We start from the raw sequence: 22,276 nt of genomic DNA, 5'->3' as shown, positions 1-22,276 counted from the left end.
TGGGCAAATTACTTGTCATGAGGCAGTTTCTCTGGCAGTGATGAGAGACAGTAAAAGATCAGATATGTCAAAGAAATCAATTTTTTAGAAGTACATAATTTTGTATATTGCAGATATGTTTACTAAAGTGTTATTAGAGATAATAGCAACTGCCATTAAAGAAACTGAAACAATTTAATTTTCAGTGTACTGTAGCATTAGTTTTATTTAATATTTGTTTGAGTAACTATAATTTTAATTAGCAAAATGACAAAATTGTATTGTAGTAGTGTAAGACCTCTTGATATAGCTAAAATTGGGCTTGTGTTTTTTGTCAGGCTAGTTTGTAAGTATCCCATTACATCATTCCAAAAAAAGATCTCCCCAAGCACCTGTCACAGTTCTTGATGACAACTGCTTTCTCTCCTGCCCCTGCCATGCTCCTTCAGGTAACAGAATTCTCTTTCCTTTCACATGTTCTTCTCAGCTTTTGGCCCTGACCTGGAAAAGGTCCTTACAGCTTCTGGGCTCACGGACCAAAGGAGCTGAGAAGGGCTGTCACTTCTTGCTGTCTACTCAGTACTCCTTTTGTACCACCATATGATTGACTGAGAAAAAGCTTAGACCTTGTTAATCAGCACACAGGGGAGCCAGCAGAAAGTCATGGGGGCTGATAAGTTTCTTGAAATCACTTTTATGTTGAAAGAACTTGAATATTTTACATTAATTGAATTTTATCAGGACTTGTCCGTTCAAAGGTAATTTGCTTGGAAATGGTTTACCTAAACCGTAGCATTTGCAGAGTAATTGCAATTGTACAGACTGTTGTAACATACTAATATTTAGAAATCATGGTCCATTTTGCACCTGTCCAACAAAACTGAAATTGCACCAGGGTAGCATTTGCCAATACATAGAATACAGTTTGCTTCCAACAAAGTTTTTAAGCTTTTCTATTTCTAATTTGTATGCTTTGCTGAGAGTATCAAACCACTAAATCCATTTACAGATCCGATTTTAAGTTAGTTGATGAATTTACATTATCAATGTTTAATCAGCACCTTTGTTTGCTTGTTTGTTTATAACAGTAACAAAACCCAGTAGGTGGGATACTCAGTGCTGGGTGACACAGGCATCTGCTGTAGGTCGTTAGTCTGTTTTCACTTGCATCCTTTTCTCCAGACTGTACTTCCTTCCCAAGATTAGGCATGAGAGTAAAGTTCAGCAGACAGTGTGTGTCATCTGTTAATCGTCAACTATTTTTCCCTACCTGTGTACTTCTGTCAATAAAATAAATACTGCTACAGGGTCTTATTTTCCCCTTTGGAAAAATTTTCCTTATCTCAGTCTGCCTGGATATATTGTACCCATTATGGATAGCTTTGTTTCCTTCCTTCCAGACTCAGCTGTTCTCCATGCTCTTGAAATGCTGGATTAATCTCCTTCAGAAGCATCTGCTGCAGGAACTATTTAATATCATTCTGTGTGTTTTTTCTTACTTCTTAATGTAAAATAGTTGTGTTTGTTGAAATTATCCTTGTCACATATACATGTATGATATATATATATGTATCATATATATATGTATTAGGTACAAAAATAAAAATATTGGAAGGGTTTGATATACAAACAACAGCTAGCAATCATGAAGGAGAATGTCATACCCTTAATAAATTGACTTCCTGATTATTATTCTCAGTATTATACAATTTTGACAATTTTACCAGAGGAATTTTCACAACAAGAACTTTTCTGTTTTGTCCCTTAAAAAGCAGATTAATGTTTCATTGTGTCAAAAAAAAAGCATATCTTTATTCCATTACAGGAATACACAATAGATGTTTTTTTCCGTCAGAGATGGAAGGATGAAAGATTAAAGTTTAAGGGCCCAATGAACATTCTTCGATTGAACAACTTAATGGCAAGCAAAATCTGGACCCCAGATACATTTTTTCACAATGGGAAGAAGTCAGTGGCTCATAACATGACAATGCCAAACAAACTTCTACGGATCCAAGATGATGGGACTCTCTTGTACACCATGAGGTAAGTCTTTTCATCTGTTTTCTACTCAAGATATTTCTCAATGTGTTAAGGTTCCAGGAGGACTCTCCTTTGTTTCATTTCTGTCCCAGCAGAAAGAATGCTAAGAAAAAATGTGTTGTTTCCAGTTCTGTTACAAGTCTGTTGGCTGACTATGAGTTAGATCAGTTTTCTTATATGTTCTTCAGTTTTCATAGCTCTCTACTGTATTGAAAGGTACTCAACACCTGCATAAAATGCTTTGAGACCTTCAGATGGGAATCACTGTACAAGAATAAGAATACTCAAAGTTTAGCAACTCCATCTTGGAACTATTAAAATAGTATATGACTTTTGCCTGCTACTGCATCCATTGTACTGACTATGTGAGCCATTAAGCAAATTTTTTAAGATCACTGGTTATAAAAAATAAAGCGTAAGAAGAAAGGATTAATAAGGCCTTGAATCCTTTCCAGAAAGAACTACAAGGAAAATATGTTTTACTCTCTAATAACTGTTTCTTTATATCTAATTACGATATTTTACTTAGAGTTTTAATTTTTGCGTCCTCTGCATGATTATCTTTGCATATATGGAAAGGCATAAGCACCCTTTTTATAAGACGGGTTTCTTCTTTGGTGACTCTTTTCTTGCAGTAATGTTATCTGTATGAGTTTCTTGGAAATCTTTTATTCAAATTTCCAGAAACCCCTGATTTAGTTTCTTTTTCTTTGAGAATATTTAATAAATTGAATTGGTTATGAAAATAGACATAAAATCCCCAGTCTAAGATACAAAGTCTGAGCTGTAAAGCAAACATGTACTGTGCAATCTTTTCCATGCAGTTATACCAGCATTCCTTAAACCTGATTTGCTATACAACACCCAAACCTTTATAGTACTGAGTGTTGATGGGTGGACTACTAGTGATACTGAATGATGTGGTGGTTGGAGAGGTTCAGAAAGTTTGCTTGAAATAAATTGAGACCCCCATTTATAGTAGTTTTGCTTGGGCTCAAATCAATATTTGAACTTGTGTCTGTATAAACTGACTGAAATTCTCTCTCTCCAGAAGGTATTATAATCATATGTTATAAATAATAAGAAATACTGTTCGAAACTACTATGAATTTTTTTAATCTTAAGATGGGTCATGTCAGTTAGAATTAACTAAGCATTTTCATGACTTGTTCATAAGTTCATGACTTACAAGTATGTTGCTTCTGAGGGTGTGAGATTAAACTGTTTTCATTGTATAGATTTTAAACAGTCATTTTATCTGTGTCTATTTAAAATGATAGTGTGATTTATATCAGAGGCTCACACTGTTCTTTCCTGTGCCTTCAAGTTTTTGATGACTCTTCTCCCCTTTGACTTGAGAACAACTTTCCTAGGGAGTGGACAAATAGGAATATGGAATATTTTGGGGTGGAAGGGTGGGAGAACGTAGTGGGGAATACAATGACTGTGAACTACTGGGAGTACAGGAGAATGTAGCTGATGTTTGAAGCTGGATGAAGAGGAATGAAGACATCCAGAAAAAGTCTCCACCAGAGGAGACTTACAGGAAAGGAAGGAGAAACAAAGTTTTTTTTTTTGTTTGTTTTGGTTTTTTTTTTTTTTGTAATTAAAAATAGTGGAAAAGTCTGTCAAAAACTTTCTTCAAACTATATTTGTTTTTTTGTTTTTATTGTATTAATCCCCATATTTGATACTGGGATAATACTGGTAATTTTTCACAAAATGAGCAAAAGTTAATGCATTGTTAACATACTGTCATGCTTATACATAAAAATAATCAGAAGTAACATAGAGAATGACTAGCAGCAATCCTTTGAAAGAACACAATTTTTTTTTCCTACATCTTCAATTCAAACTGTAAAAAAATAAATTCAGAAAACTGTGGAACAGAGTCCTTTGGCAAATTAACTGTATTTTATGTGCTTTTGTAATGAGCCTTTAAGAGCCATATAAACACACATGTACCTCAGAATATTATGAGAAGAAAATGATCGTTCTTAACAACCTGAAGATGCATAATTTATATTTTCATTTAAATGGCCTTTCCTCACAGTTTTGAGGTCAGCTCCTTCAGGTTTTTGAAGTGATAAGTCAATGCCTTCTAAAGGAGCACATAAAAGGGAAGAAGCAAGAGCTGATTTAAATTTTGATTAGTTTAATATAACATTTCAGTTTCATCTCCTAAATCAGCATGAACTCTGTTCATCTCTTTGGAAATTATTTTCTTGTCCTGCTAACTGACTTAAATGCATAGCGGTCTTTTGCCTTTTAGGCTTACAGTCCAAGCGGAATGTCCAATGCACTTGGAGGACTTCCCTATGGATGCTCACTCATGCCCACTGAAATTTGGCAGCTGTAAGTATATAGCGAGATGTACAGCCTTTGCTTAGTGCACAAAACTGTACTTTTTAAAAAAAATTGTGACACATTGAATTCTCTTTTCTCTATTCAGTGTTGTGTCTTATAATGTATTTTAAAGCTTTTCCTTGGCTGCATTTAACAATAAACACTATGCACCTAATTCAGCACTGATCTACTTTTATTCCAGCATGCATACCATACCAATGAATGCAGACCTGGGTGCATGTCGCCTGTGTAGAATGTACATGGTGTATTAATGAAGAGCAGTTTAAAGACTTGTTTTTATCTGTTGAAACATTTATTTTCTCTTTATTTTTAGTGCTGTTTGTTTTTACATTCTTAGTCAATGAAGGCAACAACAGGTGGCTTCTTGTGATAAAAAATTTCACTCATTAGCACATCTGCATGTTAGATAGGTGGACTTTCATTTCACTATTATTATTTTAACAACAATATAACTTTGTTTACCTGTATTACAGCCTTTCTTCTTCTTTGTCATGAATTAGGATCACATTATATACATTTACTGGATTTTGTACACAAAATTATTTTCTTTTTTTCTTTGGCTGTGGCCTACATTCTCTGTTGGGCCCAGGAAAGGGTTGGGGTTTTTTTGAGGAAACTGGTTTATGCCTTTAAATTCTGTCTGATTTTACATTAATTTGCAGCCACAACAGGTTACAAAACAGGTGATATACTTCCACTAAGGACATCATTAAGTAAATAATCATTGTCAGAGCACTGTGCACACTCTCTTCATAACCTTGGCATATGCTCTTTCCTTGTAGTTGGAGCAAATCAAACCAAGCCTGTGTTTCTGATGGTGTTTCCACACCACAGGGAAATCTTAGCTATGGAGATAACAGATCATTAGAATTAATAATAGTTGTATCAGTCTTTTTTTGCCTCCTAAATATTATATTATATTTATAATACATAATACAGCTTAACTAACTAACACCAGAGATGTTAGCTGAAATCCACTACTGACTAATAATATTTACATATATGTCCGCAGCAAGGTATGTTTGATTTATAAACACAAATAAAAGGTGTGTGTGGGAGAAAACACCTGTATGTAGCCTCGAAACAGCTGAAAAAAACCCCATAATAATGAAACTGATACTTAGGCCAAGAGACTACTTTATAGTGCAACTTCATTTGCATTCCTAAGTGGGAAACTCTTCTGACTGGGTATATTAGACTTTGTGTGAACAGCTTCTCCTTTTTTTTTTTTTTTTTCCTCTTTTTTTTTTGGTTCCAGTTTTTTTTTTTTTTTTTTTTTTTTTGCTTAATAATTTGCTCTTTGTTCTCTGTCCATGGTTTCTGTTTTTTGAGTAAAACAGGAGAATTCAAACTGTGAGCAATGTAATTTTAGAAAAGCTGTCTTTCGTTTCCCCCGTAGTCACCTTGCTCCAGCCTCTTGGCACATCCAGGGGACTTATATTTCTGTTCATTTTAAACAGCTTCACACTAATTTGTTTACCTGGAACTCATTTCTAGATCACTGTGCATTTTTCAGTTTTTGTTCTGAATGATGAATAGCAGGAATCCTGAGGATTTTGATTTAGCTGAGGCAAGTCTGACAGTGGTGTATATTTGTCACAGCTCTTCATATGATGCTAGACTTACATTGCTAGGAGGATCATTGACCTATACGAATGTCTCAGTATTTTTGTTGTACATAAGAGAAAAGCCAAACTGAATGTACTGGAGAAGCTGTAGCTTAATAGGTTGCCTTTCTTTATCATCATCAGAAAATTTAGCCAACAGTGGGGAGAATGGGGACAAATTAGCAATTGGCAGTACTACTGGTTTGCATTAAAGCAGAGGTCTTCTTGTGGGAAGCTGGAAAGACAGAAGGGAAGTGTTAAAAATCTCTGCATGCTACTCACCTACTAGGTTTTGTTAATCACACAATTTATGGCTAGTTGTATGAATAAGCTTCTTTCAGGGCCTCCAGAGATTTCTCAAGTGAAAATGTTTGCAGCCCAACAGAAATATTGCTTTACTTTTTGACTTCACTACAGTTATTGTATAGGACGTAAAATGTACTTGTCTCAGTCAATCCAAATGAATACTCAGTTTCTTCCACCAGTGGTTTACCCTTTTCCTTTCATACTTCATTTGGTTAGTAGGGTATTAGAGTGGAAAAACTTTCAGGACATGCTCAGTTTTTTTTCTTTCTTACTTACTGTAGAGGCACTAATGCTATCTAAAATACAGTGTTGATTTGCTTCCATTCCAGTTTATTTTGACCAACCCTAGGCTAAATGTATGTTTCATCATGAATGCACTGAGAGAGCAGCCTGCTTAATGTCAGCGTGTCCCACAAAAAGATGCAATGATAAGGACTGAAATTTAAGACTGTATGCAGGGCAAGGCACAGAGCCACTACAAGTTTGTTAGGGGCATTGTCACTGAACCTGGCTTCCCATATTTAGGTATGAATTTCAGCTACTAATAAAATGCTCGTAATGCACTCCCAAAGTGGAGAGTGGAGACGATGGAAAGTCAGAACAATATGGGAATGAATTTTCAGAAATGTTGTGTGTCCTAAATCTTGCAAATTGTTGTTCTTTTCATCTGGCTTACCGTGAGTTTTTGGATGCATATAATATCTAATCTCTGACAAGTTTTCAACAGTGTAGAAGAGATGATGTTTGTAATTTAATAGCAATAAATTGGGGTTAAGATCACAAATGAGTGCCCGCTCCCACAGGTGCAATAGGCATTTACTCTACAGTAGGGCTATTTTAAATGGCCAAACATATTTTTACCATAACATTTTAGGGTTTTGGGGTGGCTTTTTAAAAAAATAAATAAGTAGCTCTTCTAATTCTGTGAGTTTTGATGGAAGCTGTTTAATTTAAATTGCTGACAAAATATTTTATCTTGTTTCCCACAGATGCGTACACAACTTCAGAAGTGACATACATTTGGACTTACAATGCTTCAGATTCAGTGCAGGTGGCACCAGATGGTTCAAGATTGAATCAGTATGATCTTTTAGGCCAAACAATTGGAAAAGAGACAGTTAAATCTAGTACAGGTTAGTAAAAGGTATTTTGAACAAAAAGGCACTCACTCAGCTATGAAGAACATGGGCATTGCTGGTGGTGTTAGAAGGCTACTGAAAAAAACGGTTACAAAATGTGATATATTAGCCATAATTTATTAATGTATGGTACAAGTAACACATAGCAGCACTTTACTGGTTGTTTGAGGTTAAAAAGTAACCCATGATAGCAGAGGTGAACTTCTCCCAGTGACTGTTTTTTAAATGCTATCTAGAGTTCAGTCTTGAATCCTAAAGTCTGTAACCCAAGACTCAGATAATTTTTTAATTCATATGATAGATGACACTTTTTGCCTGATGAATGGTGAAGTATGCTGGTTTCAACCATTTTTTTCCCTTCCATCATGTTATTGGACTATCCATAAATACTGGATTATTCTACCTGCCTCTAGACTGTGTTCCTACATGTGATGGACCCCCATGATTGCCTTCTGACTGTAGAATGCGTTCTTAGGGTGCCTTTATGTGAACACAGGGAGTTCTTGGCAGGGCATACAAGAGTTCCTGTAAGTTATTGAACACTGATCTTTCCTGGAGCTCAGGGAGAATAAGATGTAGTTGTACTCAAAAACTTTCTTGTATCCTGTAGGATGCTTTCTACTACAAAAAACATTATGTGCAATTTACCCCTAGCTCATTTGGTTCTCACAAATGTACCAAACTTTGTTCTACCAAAGAAGTGGACTTTCTTAAGATTATAACCTTTTCTTTCATTGTGTTTTGTCTGTTTGTGGCACCTAGGTGAATATACAGTAATGACAGCTCATTTTCACTTGAAGAGAAAAATTGGTTATTTTGTCATTCAGACTTACCTCCCTTGTATCATGACTGTCATTCTCTCTCAAGTGTCATTCTGGCTGAACAGAGAATCTGTACCTGCCAGGACAGTCTTTGGTGAGTATCCTGAGTGGCATTAGCTTTGTTTGTAACAGATGAAGCTGTTAGCAAGCATTTCTGAAGTCTGCTTGGTAAAGGCTTTTTTCATTCAAGTTAGCATGTTTGCAGAATGTGATACTATTTCTAGTCCGAACAGCTTTGAACTGCAGCTTACAGATCTCCTGAGAATCCCAAAGTTTTTGGAAATTAGCACATATGAGAGAACTGTCCATATATCCTTGAATCTAAGAGGAAAAAGTTTTCACAGAATAGAAACAGATGTTTCTATTTAAAAAATAAATTTAGTTTATTTTCTGAAATGTCTTACTTAACCTTGATATTATCCAAATATTTTGGTACTTTGTAGGTAAGCACATTTCTAAATATATTTGGAAATTAAGCATATTAAATTTCAATTTGTTGAATTATTTGAATGGTGTTAAACTTTGCAAGCTGCAGTTCTTTAAAAGAAACCCTATTCTGGGCAGCTCAGCAAATCTTTCTCATTAATTCTAATGGGAGTGTACTATAAGGCAGCAAACACCTTCAGCAATGCAAAATAATGGTGTTTTTCCTACATTAGAGTTTTGCTCTCTTCAAGTCAACAAAAGTCTTTCTTAGTTGCATAACTTAAAGTTCTTATTATTAGTTTCCTTTTAAAGAAAAAGAGACTAGCACAGCAAAAAGCAGGTAATGTCTGTATGGAATCAGCCATCAGAAATGCTGCATAAAGCTGTAGGATTAGTTGTGAGTAAACGCCATGCACTCTTCAAAAATAGGGCAAACTCAAATGCATATGGAGTATGATGCACAACAAAGAACTTTCTGTCTCCCGTGTAGAGAAAATGCCACACAAAGCATCATGAAAATTGCAGGTTTGAATATGAGCCTTACTGAAGTCAGATGAAATGGGTCAGTGATTTTAGTGAGACTGGAATTCTACCATGTTTTCCCACGCAGTTATCAGGCAGATTTCTTTCTTCAAAATCTTCTGTGAATTTGTCTGTTTCTGCTTGTCAAAATGCACCTCCCTGTTTGCCAGCTTTGCAAGGACACTGTCAAATCATTCTGTATCTCTGTCTTTGCTGTTTTCTGTACCCTCTTCGTATACATTTATGACACAGCAATTCATTTGTCCAAAAAAAAAAATCTCTCATCTCTTCTTCCGAAAAGGCTCTTTCTGTTACTGTGTCAACAGTAACAAAGCACTAGGATAATTTTCCTGGGATGTTGTATCCCTTCCTGCATGCCTTTTTCTTGTTCTTGATTTATTTTTTATTTACTATATGTTTTTTTTAAATAATTAATATCTGCATAGCAGCCTGCTGCTCTACTGTGCTGGGTTTTTAGCATGATATGGATAACAAACAGATCCCTGTTTCAGGATGTGGTGAGGGATCTGGGCAGGGTGGATGCAAGAACAGAAGCACTCTATCTGCTGACATGGAATCTAAAATCTGTTTACGAAGCACAATGGGTATATCGAGGAGATAACAATTTCTATGCTAGTATTTTATTTCTGCCACACAGATGTGCACCTTGCACACCAGTCAGGGCTCTGTCCCCTCCAGGCCAGCTTAGGCTGGCACCCTGAACCCAGGGGAACAAGACACGTGCAGGCTCTGCCTGATGGAGCAGCCTAGCCCCTGCGCGCATGCACCATTTGTACCTCAGACTTAGGCTTCTACATTGGGTTGGATGTCCCGTGAGAGCTATTTAACAGTTTTTTACGCTCTAGATTAGATTGTCAGCATGAGCTGCTGATGGCCTCTCTAATAACATAGCCTTAGGCGAATCTCCCAGTCTTTCTCCATACCTAGCAGCAGCAGTTGTCACTAGGATTTCTGATACTCTTTGGTCTCCTGCCTAAATGTGTTACAAAAATGTGAAATTAGCCACAGTTTCATTAACAAAGTTCATCTGTTGCTTCTTGCTATTTTCTGGCTCATACTGAGTGGTTAGAGCTGGACAGGTATACTCAAGGTCTCATTTGGGTGGTACTTTCAGATAGACTCCACCCAGTGACCCATGAAGCCCATACTACAGCTAAGGTAGTAACACAAGCTACTTCCAGCAGGGAATGTAAACGTTTCAGGAAATTTTGCTTTACATTTTTATTGATCATAATTAAATTTTAGTTTTTATATGGAGTAGTCACTTGCTAGATGCCCATCTTTGCATTATATAATAAATATATCATTATTAAAAATATTATTAAGTAGATAAAGTCTTTTGATAAAGTCTTTTTCAGAATCAATGAGAACTCTATTTCAAGTATGTTCTTGAGAGATACCAAGTTCTGGAAAGGCCTAACTACTGGAGTACTGTTCCTCTCACAGAAACATAACTCCCAGTTATGCAAAGCACCACTTAGCATTTATTATTTCATGTTTGAAAGCAGTTACTTTTCTTTCCCCTTTCTATTCTCTCACAATGTAGTTTCAAGTTCTAGGTTAACGTTAAGGGCTTGGTATAATAAGGCATCTTTTGTAGTTGAGCTCTTTAATCCCTTTCCTTTATGTCATTTATTTGATGTTGTTGACCTAAGCTGTCCCAAAGGAATTATGGCCTAATGTTATATTGTTTCAGCTTTGCTTTAAATTATTGGAAAACAAAAGTTTTATCATTGTTAATTAAATAAGTCTTGAATGTGTTTTCTCTAACAGATAAATTTGAAGGGCATTTGATTGAATTTTTAATGAAAGGGGATAAGCCTGGTTCATAATGCCTTCATTTAGTGCAAGATTACAATCTTTTTCATTTAGTAATGTGTTTATTGTTATGCATTTAGTGTCAACAATATCAGCAAAGCTAATCTTGTGCAGCTTATTGAGTTCTTACTTTATTTTTAATGGGTCATAACACTGAGAAGCATCACATGTATTTGAATAGCAGCATTAGGTGCAGGTGACAGAAAAATCAGAAATTAGTTTTCTTAGAGTGTTTTAACTCCCATGGAGTAAGAATGCAAATGTTAAAATGAATGTAGTGACATAATATTTTATTCGATACCTGCAGAAGGAAAGAACAGAAATTAATAGTTGTATTATTTTTTAGTACGTTGTCCAAGATGCAGAGTTGTAAATTCGCATGGCTATGTTCTTTTGTCAGGACTCTGTTCTCTGTGATCATTTTATTCTTATGCTGCATTCCTTCCCCTGTATTTTGCTTGTTCTTCATTTATCTCTTCTGAAAGTATATTACTTCACGTACATTTTGAAGCAAAAAGCTATTTAGGCCTGAAATAAGGAGACTTTTAAATTGTGCAACTACAGAAAGGGGAACCTATGAAAAGTTCATATTTGTTCTCTGGTTATCTTTAACTGGGAATTGAATAATGTAGACCCTTACTTTTGAACAATTATGTATATACAAAGTACCTTTTCCTGTTTTGTTGAAAAATATCTCAACTCTCTTTATTTACTTCTCTATTCACATGCTGGAGATTATCTTTTCTGCCTTTAGAGATATCTCACCACTCACAGCTTTCAGTCTATAATTTCTTAATTGGGAATTTCTACGAACTGTAGATGTAACACTCTAGTGGTATGCAGTGGGCAAGCATACCTGGAAAACTGTAGCCCTTAGTTAGACTGAGCTGGCTGCAAATTAACTGATATTTCTTCTCAGCTCAGTGGTATGCCAAGATACTAGCTCATGTTCCAATCGTGGCATAATGACATGCAAGTTTTACTGGAGCTGAGGTAAATAGCACTTGCCATTCAGCATTGGTAATTGTCTCAGCTATCGATTGATGGGGAACTCTGTTCTGTTGCTCGGTATTGGTACGGTAAAGCAACATGGATACCAACATTGTGATATGTATATGTAGCTTAACGGACTGACTGAATGCAACTTTTCTGGAAACAGATAATGTTATGGTCCTTGGGTTCCCATGCTTCTGGCCTTTTGTGTTGTTTTTTTTTTTAGTAAGAAGGGTAGGCAGAGTACTTGAGCTATTTTCTGTGATCTTTCTCTCAGTGGTTGTTCAGACTTAACTACCGGTGTCTAAGCAGAATCAATGTATGCTCCTTTGCATTGTATTCTCAAGAAATACGTATATATTGTGTAAGTAAAAAAAGAAACAGTATGGTGTGTAGCCAAATGTTACGATATAATACTTTAAAAAATTACACTGTCTCCTGAATTTTTAAGCTTCTGTTTAGACCTCCAGTTGTTTACTATTGGAGTTATAAATGAAGTAGTAATCTGTATCTCATTTAAAAGGGTCAGCAGTCTTCTCTTTCTGCTATGTTATTTGTATTTATACATCTATTCAGGTTTTGGACCAGGTTGAGTGGTCTAATTACCTAGCAACATTTGCAATTATTATTAAGAAAAGAGAAAGAGAAATAATAGAGAAATGAAATTAGCTTCATAATAAAAAGTAATTTATCGATCCTTTTATGATATGTTCTTCAACCATTACGTCTATCTTTGCAAAGTGCTGTGATGAAAATATGAAGTTATGGGAAGAGTAGCATACCATTATAAGCAATGGTAAACTTTTTAAGCATTTTGTACAAATTATTTGCAAAGCTGAAGTACCTCTTTTGTTACAGAAATGTCCTTTGGTAACTCATTATTTAGACCTTTTAAACTCTCATTTTCAAAGGATATGTCCACATTCTAACACGAGAAGGCTAGGACATGATTTAGTTGAGTAGAATCTGTTCAAATTTGAAAAATCCGTTGATACACAAGAGGTGAAATTAGGATCTGAAAGAACTTGTCCCTGTCAAGGAGTAGCCTGGCTTTTGCCCACAAACGTGGGCATAAACTAGGCATCGTAACAGATCTTAACTTTAATATATATGTGCTAGCTCCTCCAATTTCCATTGTGTGTTTTTAGTTGGGTATTTCTAAGTTTTTTCAGTTTATGTTTCCTACTGTTACGTCAGTGCCCTATACCATTGAGTAACACAAATTTTTTTCCCAAAGCTGGCTGTCTAACTTTAAATGTATCTTGAATAGAATCTATGTGTCCTGGTATCCAAAATATGACAGAGGTGGTATTTTTCACATATATAAGTATAGTGCCAGTGAAGTGTTGAATTTACAGCCCTGGAGATGGATATCCTCTCTCCAATGAGCAGATGCAGTTTCGAAAGCAGCACCATAAAAAACCTCCCTAGGCAATCAAATAGCTGCAGTCTTAGCCTGAATGGGTAAACCTGTAGCAATAGAAGATGTTTAGGTTTTATAGGCATGCATTGCTCAGGACAAAAGTTGTAATGATGTTGGAATATATTTACTGTCAAGTATAAAATGCTTGGTCCTCTTCAGAGAAGGGAAATGTCAACAGTTTATTTTTTGGATCCTTTTTAAAGACAAGATGATGACTGCTCACGGTCTCTTACAAAATGATACCTGTCCCTGTCCTTCTGGCACCTGTTCAGTGCTACATCTGCTGGGTGCTGGGCTGTAGAAGATAGTTCCTGACCTGTATATAAACTGTGGTCTTTCTACATTATAATGAGATATCATACAATCTTTATGCAGCCTGTTAAATTATTTAGGCTGTTCAGAGTAGTATATTATTTTTGGGAGAAGATTGTGTTCCTCTAATATTTTGACTACCTCATTGTAGGGGGACAATCTACTCACTGTTTTTTATACCAGTTTTAGTTCACTAGCGTTATGAATTAGACAATGCAATGAGGAGTGTTTTTGATCTGGTCAGTGTGCGGGTTTTGTGGGGTTTTAAGATAATCTTTATGAAATAAATGTGTTTTGTTTTACAAGTTGACCATAGTCCTCCACATTAATAATTTTGCAGTGCTCTCTGATTTAGCAGTGACGAGGCAGGTTATTGCCATTCAGTCCTTCTTCATAAAGAGTTGATAATACTGATTTTTCAAATTAACTATAATGTGCAAAATCATCTGTCTTTAGGCTGAAGAAGAATACCAAGTATAAACTGACAGGTATCAGAGATTAAATTTTCTGTCCAATTTTTTCTCACTCAGTTCAATTTAAATGACTCTGGTAGCTTGAACATCACTGAATTTATGGAGTGAAGGAATAAATGAAAGTGCACTAGCAATTGTCTGACTGTGTTGTTTGATTAGCATTTAGGTCACAAACTGGTGTGGCTTGCTGAACTTTTTAGAGAAATTGTCAACTGCTAGCAAGATACAAGATGTAATTCATGATGTTTTAATTGAGACTAGAAAAGGTTAGCAGTTAATCTTAAATTAGATTGCTTAAGAAGCCAGTGGCACTTCCAGAAGATTAGTTTATTCTAAAAGATAGGACTTAAATGGAAAGTACCTTAGCAACTCTATATATTTACATGTGGATAAGGTCACCTTATCTCTGTGAAACAATTACTTTGCTGATATTTCTGTATAATTAAAATTATTTATCTGCAGCTCAGGTGTTAAAATTTGCATGTGATAATTTTAAATGTAAGGTAGGCTGCCTTTTCCCTGAGGTACTGAAAATAATTAACCTATGTGTTGTGTGTTAGGAGAGAATAAGTTCTTTACAAAATATATTGTCTGCACATTTTCATACAGTACAGTATGATAGCTGCTTCCTTTTCGTTGTATAGGCTAGTAGATCCCAACAGTGTCACAGCTGATTCCAGACCAAATCCACTTCTTTAATTTATGGAGGCTGAAAATAGCAGTTAGAGAACTGTGTTCGCTTAGGCGTCTGGGTACTGTGTGACTAGGCAGGATGGTTCTGTGCCTTGTTTTCCCTGCTTTGGAAGCAGTTCAAGGGAGAGTAGCGCTGAGGCTGAATCTACTTGGCTTTGCTCTGTCATCCTTTGTAGCACCCTCAGAGATGCAGATTCTTTACAGGAGGGCTGAGGAGGTGTAATTGCTGCCTCTCTTCCGTCTCACACAGTGGTTAAAAATGCTTCTCTTGTAGGAAAATAGGAGCTCGGTCTATCCTGTGGAACCTAGGTGACATTGCTGACAGTGGATGATCTGGCTTAGGGAGAGTGACTTGACTTTCTTTTGGGAATCCTTTTATAACAATTTTATGAGTTTGTAGTTGTTGAAGATGTGTAATTACTAATAGTTCTGCCATGGCATCTCCTTTGCCTGTTATAATGGAGTGCAGGTTTGCTGATCTGTACAAAGTATATCACGTTGCATCGCTTTTCATTCTGGTGATGTATTTAATGGTGTGCCACAAAGGGAATAGTTTAGTTTGTCTACATGCGATTCAGCCTGAGGTGGGAGAATTGATTTACTTAAGGAATGGAGACTACATTTGTGACTGGGTTTCTGCTTGCTAAAACTGATTCAGAAAAATGTTCCTCTCTTCCTTTCCTCCCATGTATCTCTTTTCTGATATTTTGAGTATATTTTCTGGCTTCCTGATGGGTCTTCATTAAGTATAGAGTACTGCAAAGTGTTTTTAATAACTGCCACAGTGAAAGAACAGTTTTCTTGGACCATCAAATATTATAGTTATAATAATCTGTCATTTCAAATAAATATGCTGTTCTAGAAAAAAATCCATGTTACCTGAATGAAAACTGAATCTCTTTGTGTCTTCAACTGTGTCACTGGATGGTTAGTGAGACAGCTACTGGGGAAAAAAAAAAATTCAATTAAAAAATGTCAATTTGTGTGATACTGTCAGTAAAACTGTGTGTCAGGCCTGCAGCCGCTGCAGTGTAAGCCAGCCACCAAATCTGTGGGCTAAGCAACTGGATCCAACCTTTCTTCAGTAAGACACCTGTGGTTAGGGTACTGCAGAAGGAGACATTATAAGATACATTAATATATTAATAATCATTACCATAATGCTGAAAAATATTGTAATTCCATTAGGGATTTTTTTAATTATGTCCCTTACCTGTCCTGTTAGCTAAAAAAAAAGGAAAAAAAAATTCTCTATCTCCTGTATGTAAAATCTTCAGCTGATTGAAAAAGGGAAGTTTAGGCAACGAAGCTGAGCTAAAATATTTCAAAGGAAACTCCAGATTGCAGCCTTTAATATGTTTCTGGCAGATAAACCAATTTCCCATTGTGTTTCACAAACATACTGTAACAATTTTTGTTTTGTTTTTTTGTTAACATTCAAAATCCAAATAAAATTGTTGATGTTCTGTTTCTTTGACCCTTTGCAGGAGTAACAACTGTGTTGACAATGACAACACTCAGCATCAGTGCTCGAAATTCACTACCCAAAGTAGCATATGCAACAGCTATGGATTGGTTTATTGCTGTTTGTTATGCATTTGTATTCTCTGCATTAATTGAATTTGCAACTGTAAATTATTTCACAAAACGAGGATGGGCCTGGGATGGAAAAAGTGTAGTGAATGATAAGGTAAGTCTTAGGGAAATAACCCTATTTCCAGTCAATTGCACTAAAACAGCTGTAATAGATTGTTTTGATAAAATTGCCTATAGAAAAAAAAATACATGATGCTTTAAATCAAAAGAATGTACGTGTATTTTCTGTCCTGAACAAAAATATATCTGTCCTGATGTAGCTAATCTCACTTGGTCTCAGTAATCTGTATTTAGTTATCAAGCACATTTTTTTTATATGTTGGGAACTGTCTGACTTGTTTCTTGAGTCTGCAGATAGAACTGTTTATTTGGTTATTTGGAAAATTTAATCCAGATTGTTTTAGCTGATCACTTTATTATTATTTAATCCAATTGAGTTGGAAATAAGAAAAAGATTACAGAAAGATAGAATCTATATTAATTTAGCCGGTAACTAAGGATCAGAAAAACAACTGAATGATCGTATATGTAAAATCTACTAATAACAAAATCTAGGATTTTTTAATATTTTCAATATTCTGAAATTTATCCCTAATGATATGTAGATATTAATTTTAAAACTAATTTAAATAGCAGTTGTACAAAATTCAGAGTATTTCTTCACCTATGATGTATTGATGCTCTGAGTGCACAGAAACACAGTCCTGCCTTAATTATCTGGTATTGATGTTAGTGTAGGTGTGATACAATGAAGAAATTTTAACGTGATAGAATTTCTTATTTTGTGAACAAAATGAACTGGTGATATGCCTAAATTTGTGCCAAGCTTTACAGTTCATAATTTTAAAAGCACAGAACAAATGCTAAAGTTGACTTGTTGTTTTGACTGAGTTACTATATTATATAATCAGTCACTGATTCTACCAATGGAAAAGCATTTCTTCTGACAAAGAATACTCTTGATTTCTGTGGTTCTCCTTAAAACAAGATAGAATATAATTTCCTTCCTAGATGATAATACTAGATGTGAAGAAAAGTTTAATTAACTGATGGTTTCTCAGCACTTTGAATGCAGAATACACAATGCATAAAGAAGTAAACCATTCAGTTAATGGTAAAGGAAAATGAGAGGAAAGGAGTACATTGTTTATAGTTCCCTGCAACTTCCAGAAGGGCATGAACTATCATAGCTTCAGGATCTGTCCCCTCATGCTAGAAGATACTGAATCACTGCAAGTTGATCAGCATGTCATGAGTGCAGCTTTTCAAACTGGCACATTTCCCTGGCATTATAATAACATAGGGAGCTCTTATAAACTGTCTGATCATCCTTTGGCTGTTCCTTTATATTAATGTGACAGTGTTGTCGCATGATCTTAGAGTGGCAGCTGTTTAACAGCTAGGTAGTATTCCTTCCCTAGGAATGACAAAATTAGCCATTCCATTTTAAGATTCGTATACCATTGACATGTCTATTTCTCTATTTTCTTCACACCAACTTAGCTAAAAGTTAAACTTTTAACATATTGATAGTTTCTCATGCAAAAACATGGTTCATCTTTATTATGCACGTCTCTTTAATGGTGTTACAGATACCATTTAAAAACACACTAAGTTTGTCTGAAAGGAAGGAATTACAGATCAATTACGGTGTTCCTCTTGTAATTTGATTTGGTAATTTGCTCTTATTTTTGCCAAATGCACATGTGCATCTAGAACAAAGTTTACTCTTTGCCAAATAAAAGTGAAATATCTTTCCTTAGTGACAGTCATCTGTGTTCACATTATATGGAAATTCCCATCTAAGTGCTGTTAACATGGAATTTGTCTCACAGGAAAGCAGGTGCAGGGACAAAACTACATATTTGATCAGCCCTTTTTCTACACTCCAGTCAATAAGGAACAATGCTGAATTCCTACCTGATTCCAGGTGTCCTTTTTGTATGACACTGTCTCCATAAACAAGTTATTTGGGGCATGACACCTAAACATGAAGATCTTATCAAGATTTGTAGGTGGCCCTAATAAATATAAAATTGAAGCTAATTTAAAACCAAAATTGGAAATTCAGTAGATGCCTCCCAGTGGAAGTAAAAAATTGGAATGCACTTGTATAGGAAATGTCACAAGAATTCTCACTTGTGCCACTTCCATTAGATTAAAAATCAAACCAAACCAATACGAGAGCGGATGATTTCTTACATGACACAGAAGTTAACCATTTCTTCATTTGTTTAATTCTGTATTTTGTGGAAGAGATGGACCAAATCTAATGTTTATTTCCCTACTTCTAAAGAGAAGAGAGCCTTGCTTCCTGAGAAACTGAAATCTTCCGTTCTTTCCTGTAAATTATTAGAAGTTCCTTAGTTTAGGATTGCTGTAAAGCAGTGAATCAATTTATAGCATCACAGTCTTGTTGTAGAGATAGTCTGTGTACCTATATATATGTCTGAAAACTCAAGCCTGTACTCATTATCTAGATATTCGTGTACCTATTTATAGATGTAGCCTCTCCATTGGACTGCTATTGACTGAACTTTAGCCATTTGAAAGCATACACAATCCTGTAAAAACACGTAATTGCTGAGGTTGGAAAGCATATCTGGAGATTGTCTAGTTCAACCCCCCTGCTCTAAGTGGGGTCAGCTAGAGATGGCTGCCCAGGGTCATGTTCAGATGTCTTTTCAGTATCTCCGAGGGTGGAGACTCCACAACGTCTCTGGGCAACCTGTTCTGGTGCTTGGTCACCCTTACAGTAAAACAGGTTTATTTCATATGTTTAAGTGGAATATTCTGTATTTCAGTTTGTGCCTGCTGCCTCTTGTCCTTTCACTGGATATCACTGAGAGGAGTCTCATCTGGTCTTCATTGCTTTCTCCCACCAGATATTTATATACATTGATGGACGGCCCCCCTGAGTCTCTCCAGGCTGAATAGTCCCAGCTCTCTCAGCCTTTCATATTTCAGATGCTTCAGGCCTTAAATAATCTTTGTGGTCCTTTGCTGGACTCACTCCATTATGTCCATGTCTCTCTTGAACTGGGGAGACCAGAACTGGATCCAGCGCTCTGGATGCGTCTCTCCAGGGCTGAGTTGCGGGGAACGATCACCTCCCTTGACTTGCTGGCAACACTCTTTGTAATGCAGCCCAGGAGGCTGTTCACCTTCGTTGCTGTGAGGGCATATTGCTGGCTTGTGTTCAACTTGGTGTCCACCAGAACCCCTTGGTCTTTATCTGCAAAGCTGCTTTGCAGCCCATTAGCCCCAACCTATAACCTATGATGCATGGGGTTATTCCTCCCCAGGTGCAGGACTTAAATTTCTCTTTGCTGAACTTCATTAAATTCTTGTAATTTCATCCCACTTTTCTTATGTTATTTTTAGGTTCTAATCCCCATTTTCATCACTCTTATGTATTTTTTTAAACAATAATTTTTGAAAAACAGAAATAGTTCTTGGGCTAGTTCTCAGCTCACTTCTGCAACTACTGGGCTGGAGTCCTTCTTTTTCTTAATTGCAGTCTATTTCTGACTTCTGTGTGTGTGTGTCTATGTATACATACATGTAAACACACTTATTTTTCCAGAATCTCTTAAAAATGTAGACCATTACTGAAATTCCTTTATTTATTGGTGGTATGTTATGAGATGTTCAAATAGTAGTGATGCTAGATTTATGTGGGAAAGATGGTCTGATTTTCATTTTATTACAACGCCAGGTAATCCTTTTTTTTCTTGTTCGCCCGTTCACTTCTAGTTTTCTTAACATTTTAGAGATCTTGCAATTCTCTTGTAAGGAGCTAGATACAAAGCAGCTAGAGAAGGATCAACTCTTCCAGTTATCGTTACAATCGCAGTAACAGACCCTTCCTCATACAACTTCAGTAGGGCATTTAATGGTGCAAATGTCCATGTTTTTAGAGCATTCTTATGTTACCTGTACCTTCTTTTTGGATAGACTGGAAGTGTCTCTCTTTATATTTTAATGTATCGGTATGGTATTCCTGGTATTTATTTTAACATACACATACTCATTTGTTTCTTTCACATTTGAAATTATGTTTTATTAAGTCTGTTCTGGCAAATACACATTAAATATTTAACTTCATGCTGTCTTCCAATAGAAAAAAGAAAAAGCATCTGTCATTAAGAAAAACAATGCCTATGCAGTGGCTGTTGCCAACTATGCTCCAAATATTACCAAGGACTCAGTGCTACCAACCATCTCCAAGAGTGCTACAACTGCAGAACCCAACAAGGCAAAACCAGAAGCAAAGCCACAGGAAGCAAAGAAGACATTCAACAGTGTTAGCAAAATTGACAGGATGTCTAGAATAGTGTTTCCAGTCTTATTTGGTACTTTTAATTTAGTGTATTGGGCTACATATTTAAACAGGGAGCCTGTCTTACTTGGCTTTGCCCCATCAACCTAAAAGCTGAATTGCACTGAGGACTTAAAGCATCATTCTAATCAGATAGGTTGTTTGCTATGTACAGTACGACTAATAACTGCTAATCTGTGAACCATTATGTACAGAGTGTATATAGATGTCTTATCTGTGTATCTCCAAAGGAGGGACGCAGTGTTAATTCATGGGTCTGTAAACAGATAGCACCCATGGCAATTATAGCCAGCTCTTTAAAACTTATACCCAGGGGAGTTCTGTTAAACTAGGATTCAAATATACAGAATTATATTCTCTCCGGACAATGAAATGAAGATATGATCCTACATAATTATTTAGGAACAGTATTTTTTTAATTTAAATTTAAAATATTTTTCTATAAAGTAACTAATTCTACTTTAATGAAATAAACTGTCATTTAAAAAAAGTGATTTTTTTAAAAAGGTGTAATTGTTTCATACAATAGCAGTACTCATGTACATAAAAAGTATGGAGGTCGTACAGTTCTACTGTTCACATTCTGGATACTAGTTAGGCTGAAGAGGTGGTAAAGACTACTATATGGCAAAAGCCACAAGTTTCCTACTTCTGTCCTGTTTGAAGTTGTTAATAAACTCTTCTAATTGATTTCAGGGAAAAGCAAGTGTTAATCAAATTTCCAATAACAATCAACTTCCGTTAGTGAAACTCTTATTGTTTTCACTGTTTTATTTACTTGATGCTGCTAAGCCAGGTTGTCTGGTTCAGCAAAGTTGGAATTTTTTTGCATTTCCACTTTGTTCTTAATTGGATTATTGTCAGGTTCATAAAAGCACTCAGAAATTTTTCAGGGTTAAGTATATCGGTAATATAACACAATCTTTTTCCTTGCTTAATGTTATCCTAAAACCTGCCATTAAAATACTTACCTGTATTTATCCCAGAAAACATTGTTTTCCAGGGAAACAAGATCCATGATTTAAGTTCAGGAAATTGTCCATATAATAAAATTTACTGCTGCTTTTGTAAATTGCAACTTTACATTTCGCTGACATAACTTTACAACAACTTTGTATACTAGAAATGGTTTTGCTAAGATTTGAATGTTATTTTTTTAATAAAAGGTCATGCATCATCAGTAGGTATCAACTGTGTTTCATATACACAAATATAACAAAATTGGAGCTGCCATTTGCAATTTTATATGAACATTTAATACTGATCAGTAATTGTTTTTCATCTGAGCCTTTGCAAAGATTCTTTATGCCCCTAAAGGCCTGGTAAATCATGACATAAGTAATAATTGTGTACTGTATGTAGATTTTAGTATACTTGGCCAATCAAAAATATTTT

General features: G+C 35.6%; 1 protein-coding gene across 1 annotated transcript; it reads left to right on the top strand.

Annotated features, from left to right (window-relative positions):
- Positions 1-453: 453 nt before the first annotated feature.
- Positions 454-21,204, top strand: GABRA2 (gamma-aminobutyric acid (GABA) A receptor, alpha 2). Its single transcript, XM_010075550.1, has 7 exons — positions 454-489; positions 1,805-2,025; positions 4,295-4,377; positions 7,292-7,435; positions 8,204-8,356; positions 16,431-16,633; positions 20,663-21,204. Exons 1-7 carry the CDS (start codon positions 454-456, stop codon positions 20,969-20,971), a joined length of 1,149 nt encoding a protein of 382 aa, XP_010073852.1. The 3' UTR covers positions 20,972-21,204.
- The last annotated feature ends 1,072 nt before the right edge of the window (positions 21,205-22,276 follow it).

This window comes from Pterocles gutturalis, unplaced genomic scaffold (genome assembly GCF_000699245.1).
Source record: "Pterocles gutturalis isolate BGI_N339 unplaced genomic scaffold, ASM69924v1 scaffold31922, whole genome shotgun sequence".
In the NCBI taxonomy this organism is placed as follows: Eukaryota; Metazoa; Chordata; class Aves; order Pterocliformes; family Pteroclidae; genus Pterocles; species Pterocles gutturalis.
Note: the sequence above shows the minus strand (reverse complement) of the source record. Positions and strands in the feature narration are given on the sequence as shown.

Bases quoted from the DNA above. Each gene is read 5' to 3' on its own strand.
- GABRA2 (XM_010075550.1), top strand. From the start codon at position 454: ATGTTCTTCTCAGCTTTTGGCCCTGACCTGGAAAAG. The intron at 490-1,804 runs GTCCTTACAGCT...ATTCCATTACAG, and splicing joins TTGGCCCTGACCTGGAAAAG to GAATACACAATAGATGTTTT. The intron at 2,026-4,294 runs GTAAGTCTTTTC...TTTGCCTTTTAG, and splicing joins ACTCTCTTGTACACCATGAG to GCTTACAGTCCAAGCGGAAT.